The sequence below is a fragment of the Vigna unguiculata genome, chromosome 9, assembly GCF_037176805.1.
Source record: "Vigna unguiculata cultivar grain cowpea cultivar isolate G323 ecotype 2 chromosome 9, ASM3717680v1, whole genome shotgun sequence".
In the NCBI taxonomy this organism is placed as follows: domain Eukaryota; kingdom Viridiplantae; phylum Streptophyta; class Magnoliopsida; order Fabales; family Fabaceae; genus Vigna; species Vigna unguiculata.
This window is the reverse complement of record NC_140800.1, coordinates 38068600-38091361: the sequence shown is the minus strand read 5'-3', so window position 1 is coordinate 38091361 and position 22762 is coordinate 38068600. Positions and strand designations below refer to the sequence as shown.

Below are 22762 nucleotides of genomic sequence, written 5' to 3'. Positions count from 1 at the left end.
AATGATTGATAAATAGGAAAGAGATAGACAATTTTATAAAAAATTTGTAAAAATAACAGTCAATTTTCAAAAATTTAATAAATAATTATATTTTAAAGGATAAAATTTGAAATTTGAAATGTGAAAAAAAAGAGAGAATTCTCTCATTGTTATAGATATAATATATATATATATATATATATATATATATATTAATAAATTATGTTTATTTTGAAGATATTTCGTTCGATTTCTTTACAAATATCTTCAAATGCGCAAAGAAAGAAAGAAAAAAAGAGAGTAAAAAGTACATTTTCTGGTACTATTACTTCTTTTCTTCTCTTTCCGCCCATCACAAATCTGTCTGCATAAGCAAACAAATTGCAAATGATCAATGATTTAACAATTGATACTAGTTGAAGACAAATAAGAATCTATATATAATGAATTTAAAAGTACCAACAATTTAGCAAAATTACACCAATGTATTAATAAAAAATTAGGAAATTAAGGAAAAAAAATACAAAATTTGAATAACGAACTTTTGATGAAGAAAGTTAATTATAATATTAGAAAAAAAGTTAACTACAAAAATAAATGAAAAAACAACAACAATATTCTAGTCCCTGGTCTTTTAATAATTATAATATAATAATCATTTATTTAAATGCAGAGCTATTACAAAAATAAAATAGAAAAGCCTAAAAGCATAAGAAAAGTTTTTATTATCTTTTAGTATATCTTAAATAATCGATAAAATGAAATTGACCAATAAAACAAAGGGGAAGTGTGTTTGACCAAAAACAAAGAAAGAGGGAGAGAGAGGGTTCAAGTGTTTGACTATGTTCTATTAATTGTTGTGTGGCCTCTTTGGTCGCTTTGTCTTTAAAACGTTGTCCTACATCATTGCTTTCCACTACTAGCAGGATGACATCAACATCAAAGAAGGAAAAATGCAAATTTTCAGTGGCTGTTGGTTCAATTTTCCATCTAGTTTTGAAGTTGGTTCAGTTCAACATCACTAATTATGGTGATAAATTTTAGTAGCGTTCATTGAAACCTTTCAATTGTAATTTGTAAGGAGTGACCTTAAATGCAAACCACATCGTGTTGCCTTTCAAGTTTCTTGTTCAGAATATAACTTTTCTTATAGCATGTGCATCTCAGTTGATTAATATTAATCCAAAAAAAAATCAAACGTATCAATACACAGTGAATTGTGAATTTTTTGGGGTCACGTATATATTAATATATTCAAACAAAAATGTAATGACTCCGCAACTAAATTATCAAACAAAATGTAATGAATGAAAAAGCTAACGACAAAAAAATACATGTGCTGAACTCTCCTCTCTCATTTACGGGTACAGAATATAGTACAGGACAAGTTGAATATTTATCATCACTGAGGCTCCGACGTGCATTCGGTTCCAAAAATATTTAAATGCTGCCAATGGTCACGGAAAGCCTTTGTAATTGTTCAGTTCCCCCCACACTGCCACCTCAACTTCTTCCCATGACTGTGCCGACCTCAGTTCTTCCCATATGCTAAAAAGAGCTCCCAATACATTGTCATCATGCAAGATACAATAACACCTACAATTTCAAGAAAATTAATAAAACCCAACCAGCTACTTCAACAATTACTATTTGTCAAAACCATAATCCTTATTCAATAGATAGAATAAAATTGCTAAAAGAAAATACGGGATAATAATTCAATAACATTAAAAAAATTGAATGCCGCTAGATTAACTGTTGACAAAATCCTTAAAACAATTGTATCATTGTTTGAATTATAAAATGCAAAGAAGTAAAGTCTCTACTCCATTGTTGCAAAGAAAACGAAACTGAGTAATAGCTTTACTAGTGTAGTTCCATCCCATTTAAGTTAAATTAGGGGAAGAAAAATAGAGACATGGGATTGATGGGGACAGAACGGATTTTACAATGATATGCTTCAGTTTACACTATTAGACAATCCGAACCGAAAACAAAAGTCATTTCATTTCCATTCCATTGATCCAAACATAACGTTATACTTTTGATAATTTGACCACAAGAGAAGCGTGTAGGACAAAGTCATCATCAATGGGTTCCGCAACTCTATTTGCGACTGACAGATTTACAATTACCAATTTCTCAAGAAGTGTTTTTGTTTTAAACCGCTGTTAGTTTCAATTAAATATGCGAAATGCCTTTCAAAAGAGTTAAATAAATAAATATTCTAGTGAAATATCGTAAAATTCATTTTCCAATGTCAATAATTATTAACGCTATAATTAGTACTAAAAGAATCCATCTTGACTGGGTATTTCATTGACTATAGGTAGACAGACTATTTTACATTTCTAGATAAATTTATTCGTGTAAATTGAACGTTCATAAGAACTTAATTATGTAAGAATTATGGAGACCGTTACTTACATGGCAAGATATGAAAGTCGGCCAAACTTTTGATCACCCTCTGTTGACTCCCACCTTGATACCTCACGAACAAAAGGAAGTTTGTAACTTTCTAAAAACTGCTTAAGGAGACGTGAATCACCTCTAAACACATCTAAATAAATTGGTATCAAGTCAACAAGAGGATCACCTGCAAATGAAAAAAAAAAAAAAACTGAAATAACCACCAAATAGAAATAACATCAGAATATATTTACCGCAGTTATACTTTCGTCCACATCTGCCTGGAGTTAAAGAGTTGATGTAGAAATGATGAGTCAATCATAAATAATTGTACACTTAATTATAAATATATTAGACAGACAAATAAGAGGAAGGTAGAATAAGAACTATAAAAACCATCCTAACAGGGTAATGGAAGAAAATTGTGAAAACAGAAAAAAAGGGAGCGGCATTCCTCTGAAAGTCTAATGAAGAATGAAACATAAGTATGAAAACACAATATTTCGGGAAATTGTTACAACGATAACAAATTTAGAACAACTAATTCTTTAGGGAGAAAGCAAAAAATCATGATGATTACTTTTTGCTGAAGAACATGCATTAGCCTGAAAACGGTAAAAGTAGTGCATGTAGATATGAAGTCATAAATAAATGAAAAATAAATACTACGGGGGTGTTAATAACATGTATTTTTTCGTGTATATCACAGAAAACACACCAATTCAACTGTACAGATAAAAAAAAAAAATCTTGTAGATTATGAAAGTACTTAAAAAACTATGATGCCATACGATCACAACATTCCGATATAAGTTCAATACAAATTTCCTGGATATAGGAAAGCAGAAGTACTGACCTATTGAAAGATCGCTAAAGTCAAGAATGTGACTAGGACACCATGATTTTACTTCATAATTACTCAACAAAACATTGTCCAGCATGGTGCTATCTTCATTATTCGCAGCAGCGGTAGAGCAAACCAATGATGGTTTCATGTAAATGTTATCATCCATAATGTCCGTGTGTATCCAGGAGCAAGGTTTACAAGCATAGTTTCCAAACTTCTGAAGTCCAATAAAAGTTACATAGATTATAGAAACAAATCAACTCTAGCATATCCACACACAAGTTGATATCAAAATGTGAATTTGAGTTTAGAAAAAACCTCAGCAAAATCGGGTGGAATATATTCATCAATCTTCTCAATGAGTTTGATAGGAATTGGATCACCCCTGCAAAATAGAGAATAGTATGTTACAGAAGAACATAGGTAGGCAAAACAAAAAAATAAAACATAATAACACATGAACAAAGTTCAAATAAGAAGGATTGAGTCAAAAGAAAGCTTTAAATAGTTGTTAAACACCGCTACTGAAATTGGCAGTTTTCCTATCTATAAGAACTCCTTTTGAACTTCAAAGTGTTTGGAAGGCTATAAAATTTTCATTCCTATGCATAAAAAATTATGTTTTCCCCTCGGTGCATTTCTTACATATCAACTAATTCAAACCATACTGTTTAACAGGAAGTCAGGGCCAAAAGGGACAAACTGTACCACTTGGTCAAACGGGTTGACACATCTTTCCTCATCTTTGCTAAGGTTCTGGTGAAGAGCCACCATTCTGCTGTAACATTTGATTTACTGTTAACAGTAGCAATGCAACCATTGGCCTCAACCAAGCTTAATTCATGATCAATATCAGAGAAAGATGAGATATTTGGAGGCGGATATGACAACAGGTGAAGATAATGCAGTTGCTCCCCCAAGAATGAGGCCAAGTTTGTTGTATCTTCCCATGTCAGTTTATCTCTTCTGCATAAAACAAAATACATAAGATACAGAGAATTATGTTACTTCTAGAAATAAGCAACTATAATTGCTACTAATTAACACTAAACAAGAATGACATGACTTACAGATCTGCAAACATATTCCCTGCACAACGTTTTGTTATCACATATGGCCATATGTATGAGTTACCAGCTAAGCTACCTGATTCATCCACAGGCATCCCAGCATTCTTATACTCAAACTGTTTCCTGCCCCACACCCCAAATGAGAAATCATCAACATTGCATTTCCTACTGGTGATATTGTTTTTCACAATGATATCAGGTACACCTTTTCCATCCCAACTTAAATTGGTACAAGATCCATTTTCAAGATAAATAATTCCACTGGCCAAAACATCAGGTATATGTTTACTAAGCGGGGAGTTGGCTTCATGCAACCGGCTTTGAAACTCTAGCTGTAAAATATACAGAAAAAAAATATTAAAATTAGATATGCGTACAATATAAGGAATGGAAACATAATGCCAATAAAGTAGTACCTCTGTGCCTAAACCATAAAGTGAAGCTTCCAGTCCTCCTTCAACAAAAATCTTAACAACAGTGTTTCCCACTAAATAAACCTGGTTAGATAACCGAAATATTCCCAGTCAGAAAGCCATTATATACTCCAAAATTACTGTTAAAAAATGAATGATCACACCAGAAGTCATTCTCATGCCATAACTCAAGTACATAATATTAGGACCTATGTAGGATGCTTGTGAGTTCTTGTTTTTTTAGTTTTAAACAAAACAACATGCTTGGCTAAAACGAAGTTGAATTGGTTTTTAATTCAATTTTGAAACACTTTGATATAAATTTTTAAAACAATAAAAGAAATAACTTTTAGCCATGAAAACAAATTTAACTCTTCCAATTCTCCCAAAAGACCCAATATGCATCACTATCCCTCCCACCACAACACCAGACAATGACCATCACAGACACTGCCACCACTATCATTATAATCATTGCCACTACTACCATCACTTGTTGATGCCGTCATGATCATTGGCACTACTAGCCAGATAATTCATTGCATCATTATCTTTGTTGTCTTTGATACCGGCACTGCTACAACCAGTATAGTATAGTCACCACCACTGTGCCCCTTGCTGCCACCACCATTTCATCACCAAAAGACCCACTATACATCACTACCACCTCCCACCACAACACCAGACAACGACCATTACAGCCACTGCTACCACTATTATTATAATCATTGCCACTACTACCATCACTTGTTGTGACCGTCATGATCATTATCACTACTAGCCAGCAACTCATGAGGTGCCAAAAGATGACTAAAAATCTGTGTGTTTTTTCCTCAGATGGCAACCATGGCAGAAAAAACGACCCAAAATAACTACCTTAAGGCAGAATAAATAAAAGAACCCAAAACGCCTACAGTAGAACATGGGATCAATACAGTAGTTCATCAAAGATTTTTCTGGTTTATAAGACAGTCAATAGTGGAGGAGGCATTTTGAAATGTGATTTTGTTCCATATGTTTCAACTGAGCATTAACTTCAAAGATTTGGACAAGGGTAACAAAGAAATGAAATAATATGCTTAATATTTCAGTAAAGTCCAATCATTGCAATAGAACCAATAAAACCTTTAATGACTCCACTAAAATCTACAACAGTTCCAAGGCCATGGTGGGTTATTTTCAATTATCAATTTTATTGTTACACTAAGGAGCAAATATTTTTATCGAAAAATAAAAAAAGTTATTGTATTTCAATCTTCGGGAAAATACAAGTTAAAATCATTAAAAAAAAAACTCACAGGATTGCTACCCGTACCAACTGGAAGCCTTTCATCGTCGGTGGGAGGGGGCAAATTATGGAAGGCACAAATTTTTGATAGGAATTCTAACCACTTGTTGGCATTTAGTGCAATACATGCTCCCTAGACATATATAAATGGAAAAAGGTCATAAAATCTGATAATGTAACACTGAGCTGAAAGAATGCATAACTGGAGGAAGAAAATAACCTTCCATATTAGCTCTCTTAAGTTTGGTTTTTGAATCCAGAGCTTGGATAGCCATTCTCTTAGTTCTCGCTGACCAATGCTGTTCCCTGAGCTCCACAGGGAACTGTAGTGGTCTCTGTCTTTATCCAAAAACATGGATAAGAAGTTTATATCATAGGAAAATCCATCTTTCCATAAATTGTAGCTTCTAGATACACCATTTATGGCTCTTTTATTAAATAGACCATCTGCATCTTTCTGAGTTTTGGCTCTTTTCTCTTTCCTTGACAAATCGTTGTAACTTGAGTTCTTTTCATTACATGGCATGTTCTGTCTGACATTTTCATAACCATCTTCATCAAGAGCAAGCAACCCAACACGGCAAACTCCTTTATGATGATAACCAGGTGCCATATCCAAACATACAAATTCGAAATTGTTGGAATTCACAAAATTCTGCGTCACAGCAATAGTTGTTTCCAAATTTAGCACACAGTGCCACCATCCACTTGGAACATAAATTGTTTCTCCAGGTAGCTGTGTACACTCAAATGGCTTGTCTTCGTCAGCAAGAAGAGGATAAAAGTCTAGCCACCACTGCAAACAAACATATACGTGACTAACAATAATAACCACATTGTTAGGAAAATGCTTCGAGAGTGAAACTTGTCCACATTCAGCTTATGTTGCTTTTATCTGTTGTTGCTACCGTAGGCTTAAGGCGTCAGTTTTTTCATTTTAATCTGTTTTGTTATTCCCGTGAGTTCATGGTTTATTCTTAAGACCATGTTGTTAGTGAGTGTTATTCTTTAAGCTTCATAAATTGTAATGCTTTTTAGAGTAAAAAAACTGAGTTCGATCTTCTTAAATATACGTTTTGTTCTCATTAGAATACTATGATTTTCTTTCCCTTTAAATAATTACAACACGCATCAACAGATAGGCACAAAAAGTTACTATGGTTCACCACTAAAACGAGGATATATATCACTACAATTACAACATTGTAGTACCTGCAGTGATGATGGAGTCTCAACATTGACATCACCGTCTTCTTCATTAACATGAACTGTCACACCCAAAGGCACTTTTCCTGGAGGATATAATGCCCACCTATCAAATGTACGTGAAACATTACCACTTCAGCATTAGTTATCTGGAACATAATCAAGAACTAACACAGAAAATCTAAGCACCAAATCAAATAAAACTTGTGTTATCTGTTATTGAATCAATAAAGAACAAAAAATCTGATTTATGTTAAATAATCAAGCCCATACCAGATTAACATTTTTCTTATGCTTTGCCATGACATTTACTTAATACATGCTTGGTTCAGTTTAGTTAGAAAAATAAAATAACTGCTTATTTTTGCCAGCTTGCTCAAAAGTTTTGCAATTCTATATTTAAGTTGTACCAAACATGCTAATAATAATCCATTGACTCTCATGTTAAGAAGGATATCTACTAACAGCCTCTTTCCCAACAAACACACACACACATGGGTGCCAAGTGAGGGGTGGTTTGCAGCTGCGGGGAGAGGCAGAGACAATTACAGAAAGAAAAATGAAGAAGAAGAAAAGCTTAATTTTGATTATACGACATCTATCTACAACATCTAAGACCCATGGGATTGATAAAACTGAAGTGTCTTTAGAGAATATAGGTTTTTTGTTTTTCGGATTCTTGTTCAACCTTGGTCCATACAAAATTTAAGAAGCTATCACGAGTAAAATATTAGCTTACATAACAGGAAAAGTGCTCTACGTCTAAAACTGATCAATCTTCTCACATGCTATCTCAGTGCTACTATCTTATAAATTCTTCCATGTAGCATTAGTTCAAAAAACATTGAACTATAGTTTAGAATGCAGGAAAATGGAGTAACCATTATTTTAAATATTATAATACAAACTAAATAATTTATACTGCAATGCTAAAAAATATAAATAAGTTCATGACCAATAATAAGGTAGTTTATACACAAATAGCTATCAATTTAAGAGCTGTAAGAACAAAGAAGCAAAGTCCAAATAAAATTGATGGTGAAATTAGTACAAAAAGAACCTGATAAATTAAATAAAAATTAGTATAATGTGAACTGGAGAGAAAAAATGTCCTGTAGAGTGTGAAGAAACAAAGGTCAAAATGGGAGTAACTTTTTATGGAATGGTCAGGTAAGAACAGTCTCACATCCAATTATATTTTCGAAATAAATAAAAAAAGCATTAAAAAAGGGAGCGAAGTCATAATTTTACCCAAAAACCTCTAAAGAACATTGTTCAGTGATGTAGTGTTTAAAGCAGTTATCAAGGTACTGCTAGCTGCAGCATGCAAAAATCTCTGCTGTTGCAGCTGAACAGGCCGCTATTGAAAACCACTTTGCTATTTCATTCCTATAGCAGCTCGGGGACGCTCCACTTTTGAGTTTTCTTTGTGATTTTTATCTTTTAATTAAATATAAAAAATAATTATGAAAATATTAGGAATTAAATACAATATTAGTGGGTATTAAAGAGTACTTATTGAGAATTAATATGTTGTGGAGTTCTGAGTTATAAGAACCCCAATTTTGGTCTTATTAAGGTAACATGTAGTGATCAACTCCATGACTTATCACTCACCCTCACATATTTTTTTAGTGTGATGCCAATATTCTTTTCTAAACTGAATATCAGAACGGTCCTCTCTGGTTTCTCATCACCTCCATTATAACATGCTATTAACTACTATGATTGAAAACCAAATTTGGAACTTGTTAACGAAACAATATCTTCGCTCACAACCATTGAGTAGGAATGCATTAGTAGCTAATAAAAAGTAATATTAATAAGCTAGAGCAATGGCCCATCAACTTAAAAGCACCTAGTTTCTTTAGGAAAAAATAGATGCCAAGTTTAACCCCTAAGAAGTCTCACTACTAACATTTAACCCATTTTTCCTCATTCCTAGCCTCTATAGTAACTTCAAAAAACAAAAAGAAAGAATTCTAATAAGCTAAAGGAACCAATTTATTATTTTCAACTTAGAAATGGACCGAGCATATAGCTTCCTCAAACGCCATGTAAACAGTCATAGACTATGTTACAAGCTACAGAGAAAAAATGGAGGCAAAATTTACATGTCAAGAGGCTTAGATCTTTACCTTTTACGCCCACAAAGAAGAGTATTCCATGCACTGGTAAGAGCTGGATCAACATGCCAAGAGGCACCAGATCTCTCTGGTCCAATTATGAGCCACCTATAGGATGGTCTTTTATCTGTGTCTAAGACATCAAAGAAGTCTTCTTCAAAAAGATGAGGCACACAATAATCCTTCAATAAGCTAGGTGCAGCTTCACCAAACTGAATTAATGGTAAAAAAAAAAGTTAAAAGAACTTGCATACTCTCAAATACTGCAGAACAAGAAATAGGAAAGGAAATAGTGCAGGGAGGTCGTACAAAAAGCACCTTTTCATCAAAAATATACAAGGGATCTTCATCATGCTGAACTTTCATGTACGAGACATAATCCTTGAACTTCATGGAGATCTTTCGGGCACCCCGTTGAGAAATTTTAAATGCTACATCTCCGTAGTTTAGCAACAGCTGATCAGTTGTCCATTTATGCCTGGCGGGCCATGTATCAGCCAATCCACTGAGCATAACCTGGATGCGTAAGTCATTAAAATTAAATTTTAATAAAAAATAAATAAAACTAAAAATAATTGGAAATTCAAGATTGATGAATTTCAAAATATCTAGAACGCGTAGCACGACCTACAACCAGACTATTATCATCTGCAAAGGACCCTCATTAAGAAAGATAAGGAGTACTCATCTCTCACTTTCCATCTTACAAGAACAAAAAAAACTGGAGAAAACAATACCACTACTCAAATACTTAAGAGATTAATAGCAAATGTGAATACATATATAGATATAAACTAACTAACTAACTAATGTACACCAGTGCTAGAAGGCTCCTATGCAAAGGTACGGGGGAAGGTTTTGTACACAAACTCACGCTTGCATATGCAAAGAGTCTGTTTCCATATTAAAACCCAAGACCTTGGTAAGACTGTGAGTGATTCCAAAAGAAGTTATAAACTAAAATAGAACTATCTCAATTCTCAAGGAATAAAAAATAATAGAGTTCACTTCTAAAATTATTTTATCCCAGTACCGGTTTCTTTGCATCATACTCATTATAGAAGTCCTTCAATGAGATGTCTTTTATTCTTTCCACATTTCCAGTATCCGCATGAAAAGCACCCAATGTGGTATGACAGCGGTATAATCTCCTGTACAAGAATAAAGAGTTGAACCCTGCAGAAAGGTGAGTATTAGTGATCTATAGAAAAGTCTTCCATATGATTTTCTCAGAGCATATAGCCTAACCCAGAATATAGAAGATAGATAAGAGACTGGTAGTGTTAGAACTCTCACCATCAAAATATAAAGGTCCTCTATGGTATTCTTTGTATTTGTCGGCCAGATTCAAACTGCACTCAGATGCCCAATTCGAAACAAGTCAAAAAAGCTAAACAGAAGCTAAAATTAAGTGCCCGAAAAGATGATAATTCGATTTCAGAACGAGCAATTGCATATGAGGAGAGACATACTTATGCAGAACAGTTTTCTTCCAAGAGCCTTTGTATTGAAGCAAACCAGTCGCTTCTTTTAGGCATAGACTCATCCACAGAGGTTCTTCGTTGCATAGTGTGTACATCACACTGCCAAAATTTAATTTGCCACACTTAGATAAACATTATACCACATGACTCATGAGATACACGGTTTATTTACAACAATAATGTTGGTCAATGAATCACAGTCACACGAAAAGCAAAACATCAAAAGTACAAATGAATTAAACGACCAAGCACAATCCATTTGCATCAAGATTCATGTAAAAAGGGACATGATAAACAAGGTGTATCGAAGAGACTTCAAATAAATAAGAATCAAAAGTTGTAGGAAAATGAAGGAGAAAAATATAGAAATAGAAAACAGAGAAAGTGAGTAGTGGTAGAAAGCATTACCTGCTAACACAAGCTACGCGAGCAACATCTCGGGGAGTGAAACGTTCCAAAATTGCACATAGGATTTCGTCGGGAAGGACTCGAAGGTCTCCAAGAGCTTCTGCCCTGCGATCTCTCCGAGACTCCATCCAATGTCAAATTCAACTTCACAACAAACAGATTAATATCTTTTCTCTTCACAAATGATTCATTCCTGCGTTGAGCCGCGCAATTTCAATTTATGCAACAAACAAAATACACGGTAAGAAGAAGAAGACGAGAAAGAGGCTGAAACGCGTTATAAGATTAACTTAAGCATTATAATTAAATATTTTATATCTTTATTTTATTTTTAAAATTTGTAATTTATACAATGTTAATTTTTTTTAATAAGATTTCATTCCAGAGACTCTGTGATTAGAGATGTTCACTTAGAATCAAATAAGAATAAAACTTAATGAGAATATATAAGAAAGTTCAAGAAACCTGTGTGTATTTTTTTGCACTTTCCGTCGTTTCTACGCCAGTGGGTATTGGCTTCAACTCATTTTTACTATTCATTAGGGATGGAAAAAGAAAAAGGTTAAAAAGCTATGTGAAAAATGAATTGAAGGTGCAATTAGTCTATTCTACTGATTAAACTTTTATGTGTATTGTACACTAAAACTCATAATATTAATATAATATATAGATCTTTCTTATAATTCATGCTACAACATTTAACACTTTTAAGTATGAAATTTTTCAAAAAAACATGTTATAAATTATAAAATAAAGATTTAAATATATTTTTAGTTTTTGAATTTTAACGTAAAACTAAAATTTGTTCATATACATTTTATTTTAAACTTTATATATGATCATTTAATCTAATAACGTCATTTTCTTTTTACGTCTAAACTGCGTTTTTTTCAATTAATATTAAAGTATAAACATATCTACCAAACTAATATAAACAACTCAAATGTTAGTAAGAGATATTTTTTTATGTCAAAAAAAAATTAATGTATTTGAATTAAAAGGATCATATTAATTCATTTTTATTGTTTTGTACAAGAATGTATCAAATTTTTTGGGATAAGAATAAATTTCAATTTTACTTAAAGTTGAGATACTAAACATATATTTCATCTTAAAATAAAAAATAATTTTTTACATTGTATGTACTTTTTTCTTTTATATAAATAACTAGATACAATTTAAGGAGTAGTTACTTTTCTTTTGACAAATTTTCCCAAAATCAAATAAAATAATGTTTTAGATTAAAATTGAATGTTATAAATCGAAGAACAAATAAATATTGAATAATCAAAATCAAAATTAACAGTATCTTAAGCTAAATATCTTGGTCCCTAAGTTTTGGACTTGCTCTTCTATACATTTTATACATAGACATTTAAGTTACAAATCATATATCTTAAAAATACAAAGATGCTGAAAATTATAAAACTCTTTATTTTTTAAAAAAATCTCCTAGATCATAGCCTTTGTTAATTAAACCAAAAATTCTAATAAGATTTAACTCCAATTTCTAGACTTGAAGACTTTGTTGTATCTTCAAATTTTTAAATCTACTACCTTATATGTTTAGATGCCTTCAATCATTTTATCTATGGAATATTAAGTTGGTCTCTAGATAACTAAAATGGTACAAATATAAATAATTATTTATTTTCTCATTATTAATTAATATTTCATATATTCTATAATTTATTCACTAATTTTCGGTCCATCAGATCTTGGTCTTCAAGATTAAAAGAGTACATTTTCTCTAAGTAATTAATATATGATACTTATTTGTCATATTTTACATCTGAAGATTAAAGAATTTATTATTACATTTTTTTCAAGGCTATCTATCTCAACAAAAATATTCAATTTAAGCCAATTAAATTAAATTTAACTGAGTTGTGTTGAATCAAGTTGAGTTGAATTAAGTGATTATCAAAATAAACACAAATATTCTAAAATATTCTACATATAAGACTAATATAAACTAACCTAATATATATCATTCTTCAAAACATGTCTAAACAGTTAATACTACAGGTTTGAAATTAAAATTCTTCTAAAACGTTGTTGAATTTCCTACACTCCAACAGAACATAACCTTATATAACCAAATTATTTGGTATTAGAAAATTATAGGATTCTCATAAATACAAATTAAGTATCATTTATATTTTTATACATCTTGCTTTACTTATTACTAACATTTTGGCATTTCAAGAAAAAGATTGAAAATTGAATTTATTGGTCATAATATCTGAAATATCTTTGTAAAGATTTACCCGCAGACAATTTCTTTTGATAATATTCAAAAGAAAAATTTCCAACATGCTGCTTGCATTGCTAAAAAAAATCCAATGTTCCTTCTAAATTTCTTATTCAATGTAAATTGTTTAATATACAACACATAAGTTGTAACTCCATTTTAGACAAAATAATTTTTTTACTGGACATAACAGCTTTTAAGCATGATATACATAAAATGTATAGCATCTTCCTAACCTCGGCAAAGATAAAAGATAATAATTTTTAACTATTCATGCAGAAGGAAATGCTCACATGCATAATTAGAATCTTTAAGTGAATAAAATTGACATGCATCTATTTTATATTTCAACATATACAAAAACAATTATGGAAATCTACGATTAAATAAAAAATGAAAATCACACAACAATGTGAACTTATAATTCTCACCTTCCAAACTTATTTTATAAGATTAATTTAAAATTAAAATTTATTTATTATTTGTTGAGTTTCTCGTGTGTCATTCGTTATCAAGTTATTATCAAATCACAATAATATTCGGTACCACAATCTAAATGTATATGTATGAGATAATATAATTTTATAATATTTTACTTTATAAATCAATTTTGTAAGATTAAAACAAATTTAAAGTCCTATTTTTAATATACTTTAGTTAATACTTTAACATGTTTTTCCAAATTTTGTTCTACATAAATTAATTAAATGTCCATCAACCTTCTTCCAAGTTTCTTAAAATAAACGATACAATTGTTGACCAGAAAATAAAGAAATAATATAGCTTAAACAGCATTGTTTTAGATATTAACTTTATCTTAAAGATGCTTTTAAATACGTAATCAAGGGATTTAATGTATGATTAGCTCCCACTATTAGAAATCCATAATCAATCATCAAAATTTTGGTACAGTAACATACTAACTATTTTAATGACCGGTCACCTTAAATCATAATATAACTTTGACCTTTTAGTGACAAAAAAAAATGATTTATTTAGTAATAAATATAAGTAGTTTATTTAGTTGATATTCTGTACTCATTTAATAGTTGAACTAAAAAAGATGTAGTAATGTCTGGTTTAATATAATAAATAAATGTAATACAACAAATATGTAAAAGACAATTTTAACCCAACCACATGATTTATTTTAAGTAGAATAATTCAACACTTAATTAACCTTTTTCTTAATCAGTTAAAATATCGATAAAGAGAAATATATTTTAATCATTTGGTCTTACCCAATAAGAGATAAGTGTCGACCAAAGTCTCTAAGTTTCATGATAAAAATTTATGACAATGAATAAGATGAAATTTTACATAATGGGTTTAATGAAATGAGGAAATGAGGTGGTAAAGTCTAATCAATACCATATCTATTTTATAGATTTGTATCAAATGCAGTTTTCTTATTTCAAAAACATCAATAGTTGTGTATTATTTTTTTTTCTTATAAATTCTTCCTAATAATCTCGTTTCATCATTTATCGTAAATTTTAAGTTTATGATAATTTAAAATTACTTATGACAATGGTATATGAGTCACTAAGTTGTTATCTCTTTTACTTTTTTTTTTCTTAATTTGATTGGTTATTTGCATTTAGTAACTACCAACGGATATTTTATGAAGTAAATTTTCATGAATTATGTTTCTCCTAGTTTTGTAATAAGGTTTAGATGACTAACCATTTCTCTCTTGACTGAATCTCCTTCTACTATAAGGTAGACCAAAAGTTATCATTGGTTGTATTTAATGTGATAGTAAAAGTCATATATTTTTTCTCCTTTACTTCAATAATTTCTTGTTTTGATTTGATTTTTTGGTTTCTTTAGTAACAACACCCGATCTTTGCTATACATTAGTCTTTGTTGACCACTACAAAAATATTATATTTAACGAGATTCTATTTTTTTTATATTACTTGAAGTTAAAATATCTTTTTAATAATGTTTTCAAAAATAAACTTATAAATGATATCAAAGTTATGGTTTGTTTTGGTGACTAACCTGTCCGGGATTATACTCAAATGCAAAATGACAACAAGTTACTTTGGGTAACAAGGTGAGTGGATACAAAATGAGTGGGAATGAAAAATAGAATAAAGACGACAATGGTTTTAAGAGAAAAACCTTAAGTTACGAAACTAATGCAACACTTAATGCAAAAAATACTAATTACTCAAAAGAGATATGAATAGTTGTGGAAAGATGAAGAGGTGGAACAATTTTCAATAAAAGAAGCATATAAAAAACTACAAAACAATTGCTAGCCAAAAGATTTTGAGTTGTATAGCTCGTTTTGGAAAGTGGAAGTTTTACTTATCGCTCACAATTTCACGTGGAAGATATTTTTAAATCGTATTGCAACAAAAGAAAATTTAAGAATAAAGGAAAATTGTTAGAGTGTTATCTTTGCCCCATGTGTGGATTAACGGAGAAATCTACAAATGACTTGTTCTTTACTTGTAAAATAGCAGGACTGGTATGGAATATGTGTAATAATTGGATTGGGATAAGTACTATTATCCATAACCAAGCCAATAAGAACTTCCAACATTTCTGCTTAATGGAAATTAATGAAAAAGGAAATAGAATATGGAAGTGCTTATAGGTAAAAATCATATGGACTTTATGGAACCACAAGAACAATGTTATCTTCAAGAATAAGAGAGTAGATGCATAAGAGATTTTCTGCATGGCACAGTTAAAGGTTTGAGTATGGACTAAATACAAATATCTGAAGGCAAATTTCATGTACTTTGATTGGTGCTTAAACTCGATTATATGAATAAAATCCATAGCTCAATAGATAAGTAAAGATATTGTTAGCAATGGAACATAACATATGGGTGCAAAGTAGCTTAAACGGTAGTCAGACTCTAAGAAAATAGATAATTTACTCGTGGGGACTTTTGCTAATATTAGGTTTTTGATGGTTGGAAATGGGAACTTTAACAATAGGCTTTAGGGATGTGGGAAAGGAAATAAGGCATAAATTATGAGGCTTACCTTATGTCATTTTGTTAAGGTTGAATACAATCTCATGTTTAGAGGTAATTTATTGGGTTACATAACATATCATGTTTGCTTAATAAGGATGCATGCCTCCTTCCCTCCTTTGGTTTTTAGCTTTTACAGAAAAATGAATTAGTCACGATGGCTTGGATTCTTTTGCAACATCTTGTTCTCTTGATTAAGGAAGGTTGTCGCAGTGTCCTTTATAGCAACTCAAAAGTTGTGTACAGTTGCAGCGAAGACCCCAATGAGAGGTTGTAGAGTAATTGTGGTTTAAATGATGCTTGTCTTTTTGAAGTGCAAAGCCTCATAGACACATTCAACATGACCAAACCGCTATCATTCATCAACACTTATATGGTTGCTTTCAAAGCTTAAAATTGCATTGTTACAAGGAGGAAACTTTATAGCTTAGGAACTATTTCTTTGATAGGAAGTTTGTGTTTTATTTATGATATCTACATCAAGAACTCTTTTTGTATATGGGTTGAGACACCTTTTTGTCTCACGTACATTTATACATTCTTATTGTTTGTCGATAAAAAAAATGTGAGTGTAACATGTTTTATATTATTTTCTTTTTAATAAATTTTATAAATTGTTGATGAACTTTTGAGATATAGGTATAACTTAGATGTCAAAGTTCATAATAACTCAAAAATAACCTTATTTAAAAAATAGGAGAGATAAACAAACAAATAAAATTTGACACTAAACCTTATATCTATAAATAGTGGCATGTTAAACATGTTCTACCATTATTTTTTTCCCTTAGTCAAGCCAAATTAACCTCACCATTAAAACATCGCTTATTATGTGTCAAAGTTCATAATAACTCAAAAATAACCTTATTTAAAAAATAGGAGAGATAAACAAACAAATAAAATTTGACACTAAACCTTATATCTATAAATAGTGGCATGTTTAACATGTTCTACCATTATTTTTTCCCCTTAGCCAAGCCAAATTAACCTCATCATTAAAACATCGCTTATTATGTGTCCTACATCAATAACTCATAATGGTCTCCAAAATCTCTCACCATAAAAAAAGCTATTATGTTCTCTTAGAAATTTAGGATCACATTCCAAGGCATTTATAATTTTTCAAAAAAAAAAAAATGCTCTCGTCAATATGGCATGGTTTTAACCTATCACCCTCCACGTGCTAATCTTCAAAAAAGGTATACCAATTAAATTCGCGTGATCTCTACTTGCTAAAGTTGTCCTCCTAGGTTGTCTATCCTCCTCCATGGGTAATAAATCTATGTTTTTTAATACTTCAGTTACCAGTACAATATTAAAAGTTTATTATATATTATGTAATATTAAAATAATAATAATAAGGAATAAATTGATAAATACATAATTTACGTACATATTATTAATAAAAATATAAATTAACTCAATTCGAAAATGAATATTAAAAAAAAAAAGTATCGCTTTACCTGTAAATACTCACGTAAAGAATAAAGTGCACAAAGTAAGCTTGACATCTAAATGGTTCATGTCCAAGTTTAATAACATTTACGGATACTTTTTTGATAAACACTTATTGATGCCTCTTATTTCTCAGTCCCTGAGACAGTACAGTACCTATAATATATATCTCCTTTACGCTCCTACATATATTGTGATAACTTTTGTTGGTCCATATAATAGAATTCACGGAAAAAGAAGCAAACCCTCTTTGTAGGCATTGAATAATCCTACAGAGAAAAGTTAGTGGCGATCCTACGCTTTCGGAGGCGTTCAGAAATTATGAAAGCAAGCTCAAGAGATTGCGAAGCATTAAGCCTGGGATCACAGTGTGTGTGGTAACGTGAGCCCAGATCATTGAAGGTAACAGTTCTCGACCCACCAATGCACTCAGTCACATTCTGACCCGTCATCTCTAGATGAACCCCACCTGGTTGGCTTCCTTCCTGTTCATGCACGTCCAAGAATGCTTTCACCTCCGCCTGTTCAATTAGGTCAAAATCTACACATAATCAGCTATCAACTACCAAGGTTGGCACTTATGATATACATTGCTTTCTCCAAGTTGGCTTTCAATGGCTACAGACCAAAACATAGGCATCAACGATCAGACAACAAGGTTGGCAGTCTTATGATGTTGCTTTCTCTGAAGTTGGTAAGACTTCAAATTCAAAACCAGACAAGGTTGGTTCAATTGCCCGTTGAAAAAACAAAACCTTACGATTAATTTCTGTTGACAGCTATCAATCCAGCTTCTAATTATTATATATGTAACCTTAATGTTTGGTAGCCAACCTCTGAACTAGTTCAGATATCAAATCTTTAGCGATTGTCACTACGAAACAAATTATAGTGGAAGGCAAGACTATTATTACGTACCCTGATGGCATCAAAGGGGCGAGTTTTGAGTCCACACGGAGCCTTTATGGTGTTTCCATGCATAGGATCGCTGACCCAAGTTACAGTATGTCCAGCTCTGCGTACTGCTCTGATCAGATGTGGAAGCTTGACCCTCATATTTTCAGCTCCCATCCTCGTGATCACAGTTATTCTCCCGGCTTTGTTCTGGGGGTTCAAGATGCTGATCAATCTAACAAGCTCATTTGGATCCATCTTATCACTTACCTGCCACACGATACCGTTTTATTTCATCAATCATAAAAGTATCTAACTTGAACGAAGCAACTCAAGAGAGTTAAGACTAAATCTAGGTCAAAATACCAATAGAATGAAATGGGTTTGCATGCATTTAGAAGAAATATGTGAAAACCTTGATTCCGAGAGGATTGGCAACTCCTCTTAGAAACTCAACATGAGCACCATCGAGTTGCCTGGTCCGTTCCCCAACCCAAAGCATATGCGCGGAGCAGTCATAGTAGAGACCAGAAGTTGAATCCAACCTTGTAAGTGATTGTTCATATGGCAATAACAGACATTCATGTGAAGTCCAGAACTCAGTTGTTTTCATTACAGGATGTTCCACCGTGAGGCCTGCAGCAGCCATGAAACCAAGGGCCTCATCGACTCGGTGTGCAAAGTCTAGGTACCTGTCATGCCAAACAGATATTTAGCGTGTGTTTGGTAACACTTCGTGGAAGTTCGAATCGATTCTTCCTTCTCGTTACTTGAAATTTTTAGTTAATTTGACGGGAATTGATATATTGAAATATGACAATGATATTTTACCACCAAAAACAAAAGTTACTAATAGTATGGTTTACGGATGAAATGTTTATTGAAAAAATGTTTTATCTTTCTTGTCATTTTGTCCATTTTGACCTTTATCTTTATATTTATTTATTTTTTCCAAATCCAAAGTTAAAATATTAAGACTTTTTAAAAATACGTTATTTAAAAAATAATAAATATTATTAATACCAATTATCATTATAAAAATAATAATATTGTTAATATTAATTGTATCATTATAGTTACTGTAAATTTATTAAAGTTAACATATAATTAGTTTTTTTTGAATAATATATTTTAAAAGTTTTAATATTTTGACTGTGCAGATAATTTTAAAGTTAAATAAATAAAGAAAAAAAGAAAAGGAAAAAAAATACACAAACATTATTATATCTCACGGAAACAAATATCAGCATTCTAATTTAATCCAGCCCCACCCCCAATATATATATATATATATATATATATATATATATATATATATATATATATATATATATATTACTGATATCATATAACATATATGCCAAAAAAGTATTGTGGAAGACATAAGGTTCAAAACTAAAAGTGTCGTAACTTCAACAGCTAAGAAGACTAATTCGCAAACACTGTTTTATGCAAAGGCATTAACGAAGTTTTTTTTTCTTTTACATATGCAAACTTTTACAAGTTATGTGAGAAGAGCAACTAATGTTTGTGATTTAACAACTTTTGTCTTTTTAACCCTTTAGGAAAACCAACAAAAGTTGGGCAATGCAGACCTTCCGAAAAATAAACAGGAAACGTGATTTGGGAAAGTGTAGCACAACACATTTATTATGGAAAGGAACATTAGCAGAAAAACTTAAAACTAGAATGTAACGTAACACAAACATTTAATAATATTTAATAACTTTATCACATTATTTAAATTTTTTTATAAGACATGACAATAAATAATGTCACACGAATTTTTTTATTTAAAGAAAAGGAAAAGCAATGATGTCAAACGTTCAATTCACCTATACTTTTCACCAAATGAATTGTCTATATTTAAACAGTATTTTAAAATAGAACTTATATATTTAACTGGTACTAATAAAGTACAATTAATTACAAAACTGAATATTTATTTAAAAATCATAAACTCGCAACCAAAAATATATTTTTTATTAAAATTAAAAACTCACAAATTGTTTTGGCGAAAGACAGTGTAGTCTGTACACAAAACACAAACACAAACCTCCTGTGTTTTAGTTTAAGGAAAGGAAAAGGTGGTAGCCTGGTAGGGTTTGTTTGGTATTTGGTAGCGTAGATACAATAAAAATGAAAAGAACGAGACAAGTGAGTTGAGAATGAGTTACTGGGAAAGAGGACAAAAAAAAAACGTAAACAGAAGCGATGGAAGAAAAAGAAAAAGTAGTTTTTGGGAGTGGGACGCACCTGTCTCCTTGTTCGCTGTGCTCTGTGAAGTCCAAATTCCATTGACCAACCCTTTGCATAGCGGCGTAGCCTCCAGTTGCGAAGGCCCTCAGAAGATTCAGAGTGGCAGCGGATTGACTATACGCTCTGATCATCCTTTCAGGATCCGGAATTCTAGCTTTCTCTTCAAACGCATCTCCGTTCACGTTATCACCTCTGTAACTAGGAAGTTTCACCCCGTTTTTCTCCTCTAACTGCTCCGATCTCGGTTTCGCGAACTGACCCGCCATTCGTCCCACCTAACACAAACACTCCAACGCAACTTCATTACCAATTATTTGAAGAATCTTAAGAAAAGAGAGTGGAGATGGTGTAGTGGTACCTTGATAACGGGCATCTGGCCCCCGAACATCATAACCACACTCATCTGGAGGAGGATTCTGAAGGTGTCGCGGATGTTGTTGGCATTAAACTCCTTGAAGCTCTCGGCGCAGTCTCCGCCCTGGAGGAGGAACGCTTTCCCGACGGCGGCGTCGGCGAGGCGCTCCTCCAGGTTGCGAGCCTCTCCGGCGAAGACGATGGGAGGGAACGTTTCGAGACTCTTGAGCACCGCCTGGAGCTTCTCTTGGTTCGGGTATTCCGGGAGCTGGAGGGCCTTTTTGGACTTCCAGCTGTCCACGGCCCACTTGGCGTCATGCCTCGGTTGCTGCTGTTTGCCGTCGGTTACTACATTGACTGGGTTGTCGGCTGCGTGAACGGATTGGATGGGCCTGGGCTTGGGCCCGAGAACGGAGTAGCATTGGGTGGTGGAGGAAGGCAAGAGAGGGTGGGTTGGAAGAATGGATTTGGTTTGAAGGAGAGAGTTGGAAGCGGCGGTGGCCATTTTTGTTGCGTGTATAGGGTCTCTCACGGTGACAGATAGAGACACACAGAGGATCTTGTCGCAGACCTAGAGAGAAAAAGAGAGAGTGGTGATGGTTTTCTCAGATATACTTCCACAGGAGGAACGGGGCTTTTATAAGGAGAGAGGTTGTTGTTGGGAAAGGGTATTTTCGTCCACAATTGGGCAGGGGTATTATGGGGAGTGTTTAATCCAGCAAAACATTTTATTTTATAAACAAAATATGTGAGAAATAAAATTTACCTTTGGATTTCATTTTGTGAGAAAATTGGAAATAAAATATGTGTTTTAGACTAAAATGTATTGTTCTTTTTTATTTATTTAATTTTGAATGTCGTTATACTAACGTTTGATAAATAGTGTTTTGCAGATAAAAAAAAATATCTAGGTGATGTTTAAATGAGAAAATTACTATATTTAAAAAAAAAACTAGAATTAGATGCATCGTAATTAATTTATCTTGAAAGCAAAAAAAATATATAAAGTATTTACATGATCAAATGCTGTATTAATTTGCTTTCTTTTTTACATACATCTAACCATAAGAGTCATGTCCTTATAAAAGAAATATAGAAAGAGATGAGAGAAACATTGTGTTGGGCCATTATGTGATGTCGAGGACAAAAAGAAAAAAGACGTCGGAGAAACTTCAGACAATGACAAAAACCAAAATGTACTTTGACATAAATACTTTTTATATCTTTCACTCCTCTTCTCTTTAGAGATACAAAAGAGAAATAAAAAAAAAAAAACTTTTTGTTAGAATCATTTTATTTCTATAAAGAATTGTAAAA

The 22762-nt window shown here is 32.0% G+C and overlaps 2 protein-coding genes across 2 annotated transcripts; both read right to left on the bottom strand.

Moving 5' to 3' along the window:
• Positions 1 to 1196: 1196 nt before the first annotated feature.
• On the bottom strand, positions 1197 to 11514 carry LOC114162223 (putative glycosyltransferase). The gene is made up of 16 exons (XM_028046039.2): positions 11231 to 11514; positions 10811 to 10921; positions 10635 to 10690; positions 10372 to 10514; positions 9657 to 9854; positions 9351 to 9550; positions 7219 to 7318; positions 6227 to 6802; positions 6017 to 6139; positions 4722 to 4802; positions 4306 to 4637; positions 3944 to 4201; positions 3554 to 3620; positions 3245 to 3452; positions 2407 to 2575; positions 1197 to 1575 (listed from the first exon to the last, which is right to left on the bottom strand). The coding sequence occupies exons 1-16, from the start codon at positions 11356 to 11358 to the stop codon at positions 1437 to 1439; spliced, it is 2889 nt and encodes a 962-aa protein (XP_027901840.1). The 5' UTR covers positions 11359 to 11514; the 3' UTR covers positions 1197 to 1436.
• Positions 11515 to 17968: 6454 nt separating this feature from the next.
• LOC114195946 (phospho-2-dehydro-3-deoxyheptonate aldolase 1, chloroplastic-like) lies at positions 17969 to 22046 on the bottom strand. Its single transcript, XM_028086398.2, has 5 exons — positions 21450 to 22046; positions 21089 to 21366; positions 19248 to 19524; positions 18857 to 19102; positions 17969 to 18459 (listed from the first exon to the last, which is right to left on the bottom strand). Exons 1-5 carry the CDS (start codon positions 21948 to 21950, stop codon positions 18208 to 18210), a joined length of 1554 nt encoding a protein of 517 aa, XP_027942199.1. The 5' UTR covers positions 21951 to 22046; the 3' UTR covers positions 17969 to 18207.
• Positions 22047 to 22762: the final 716 nt, after the last annotated feature.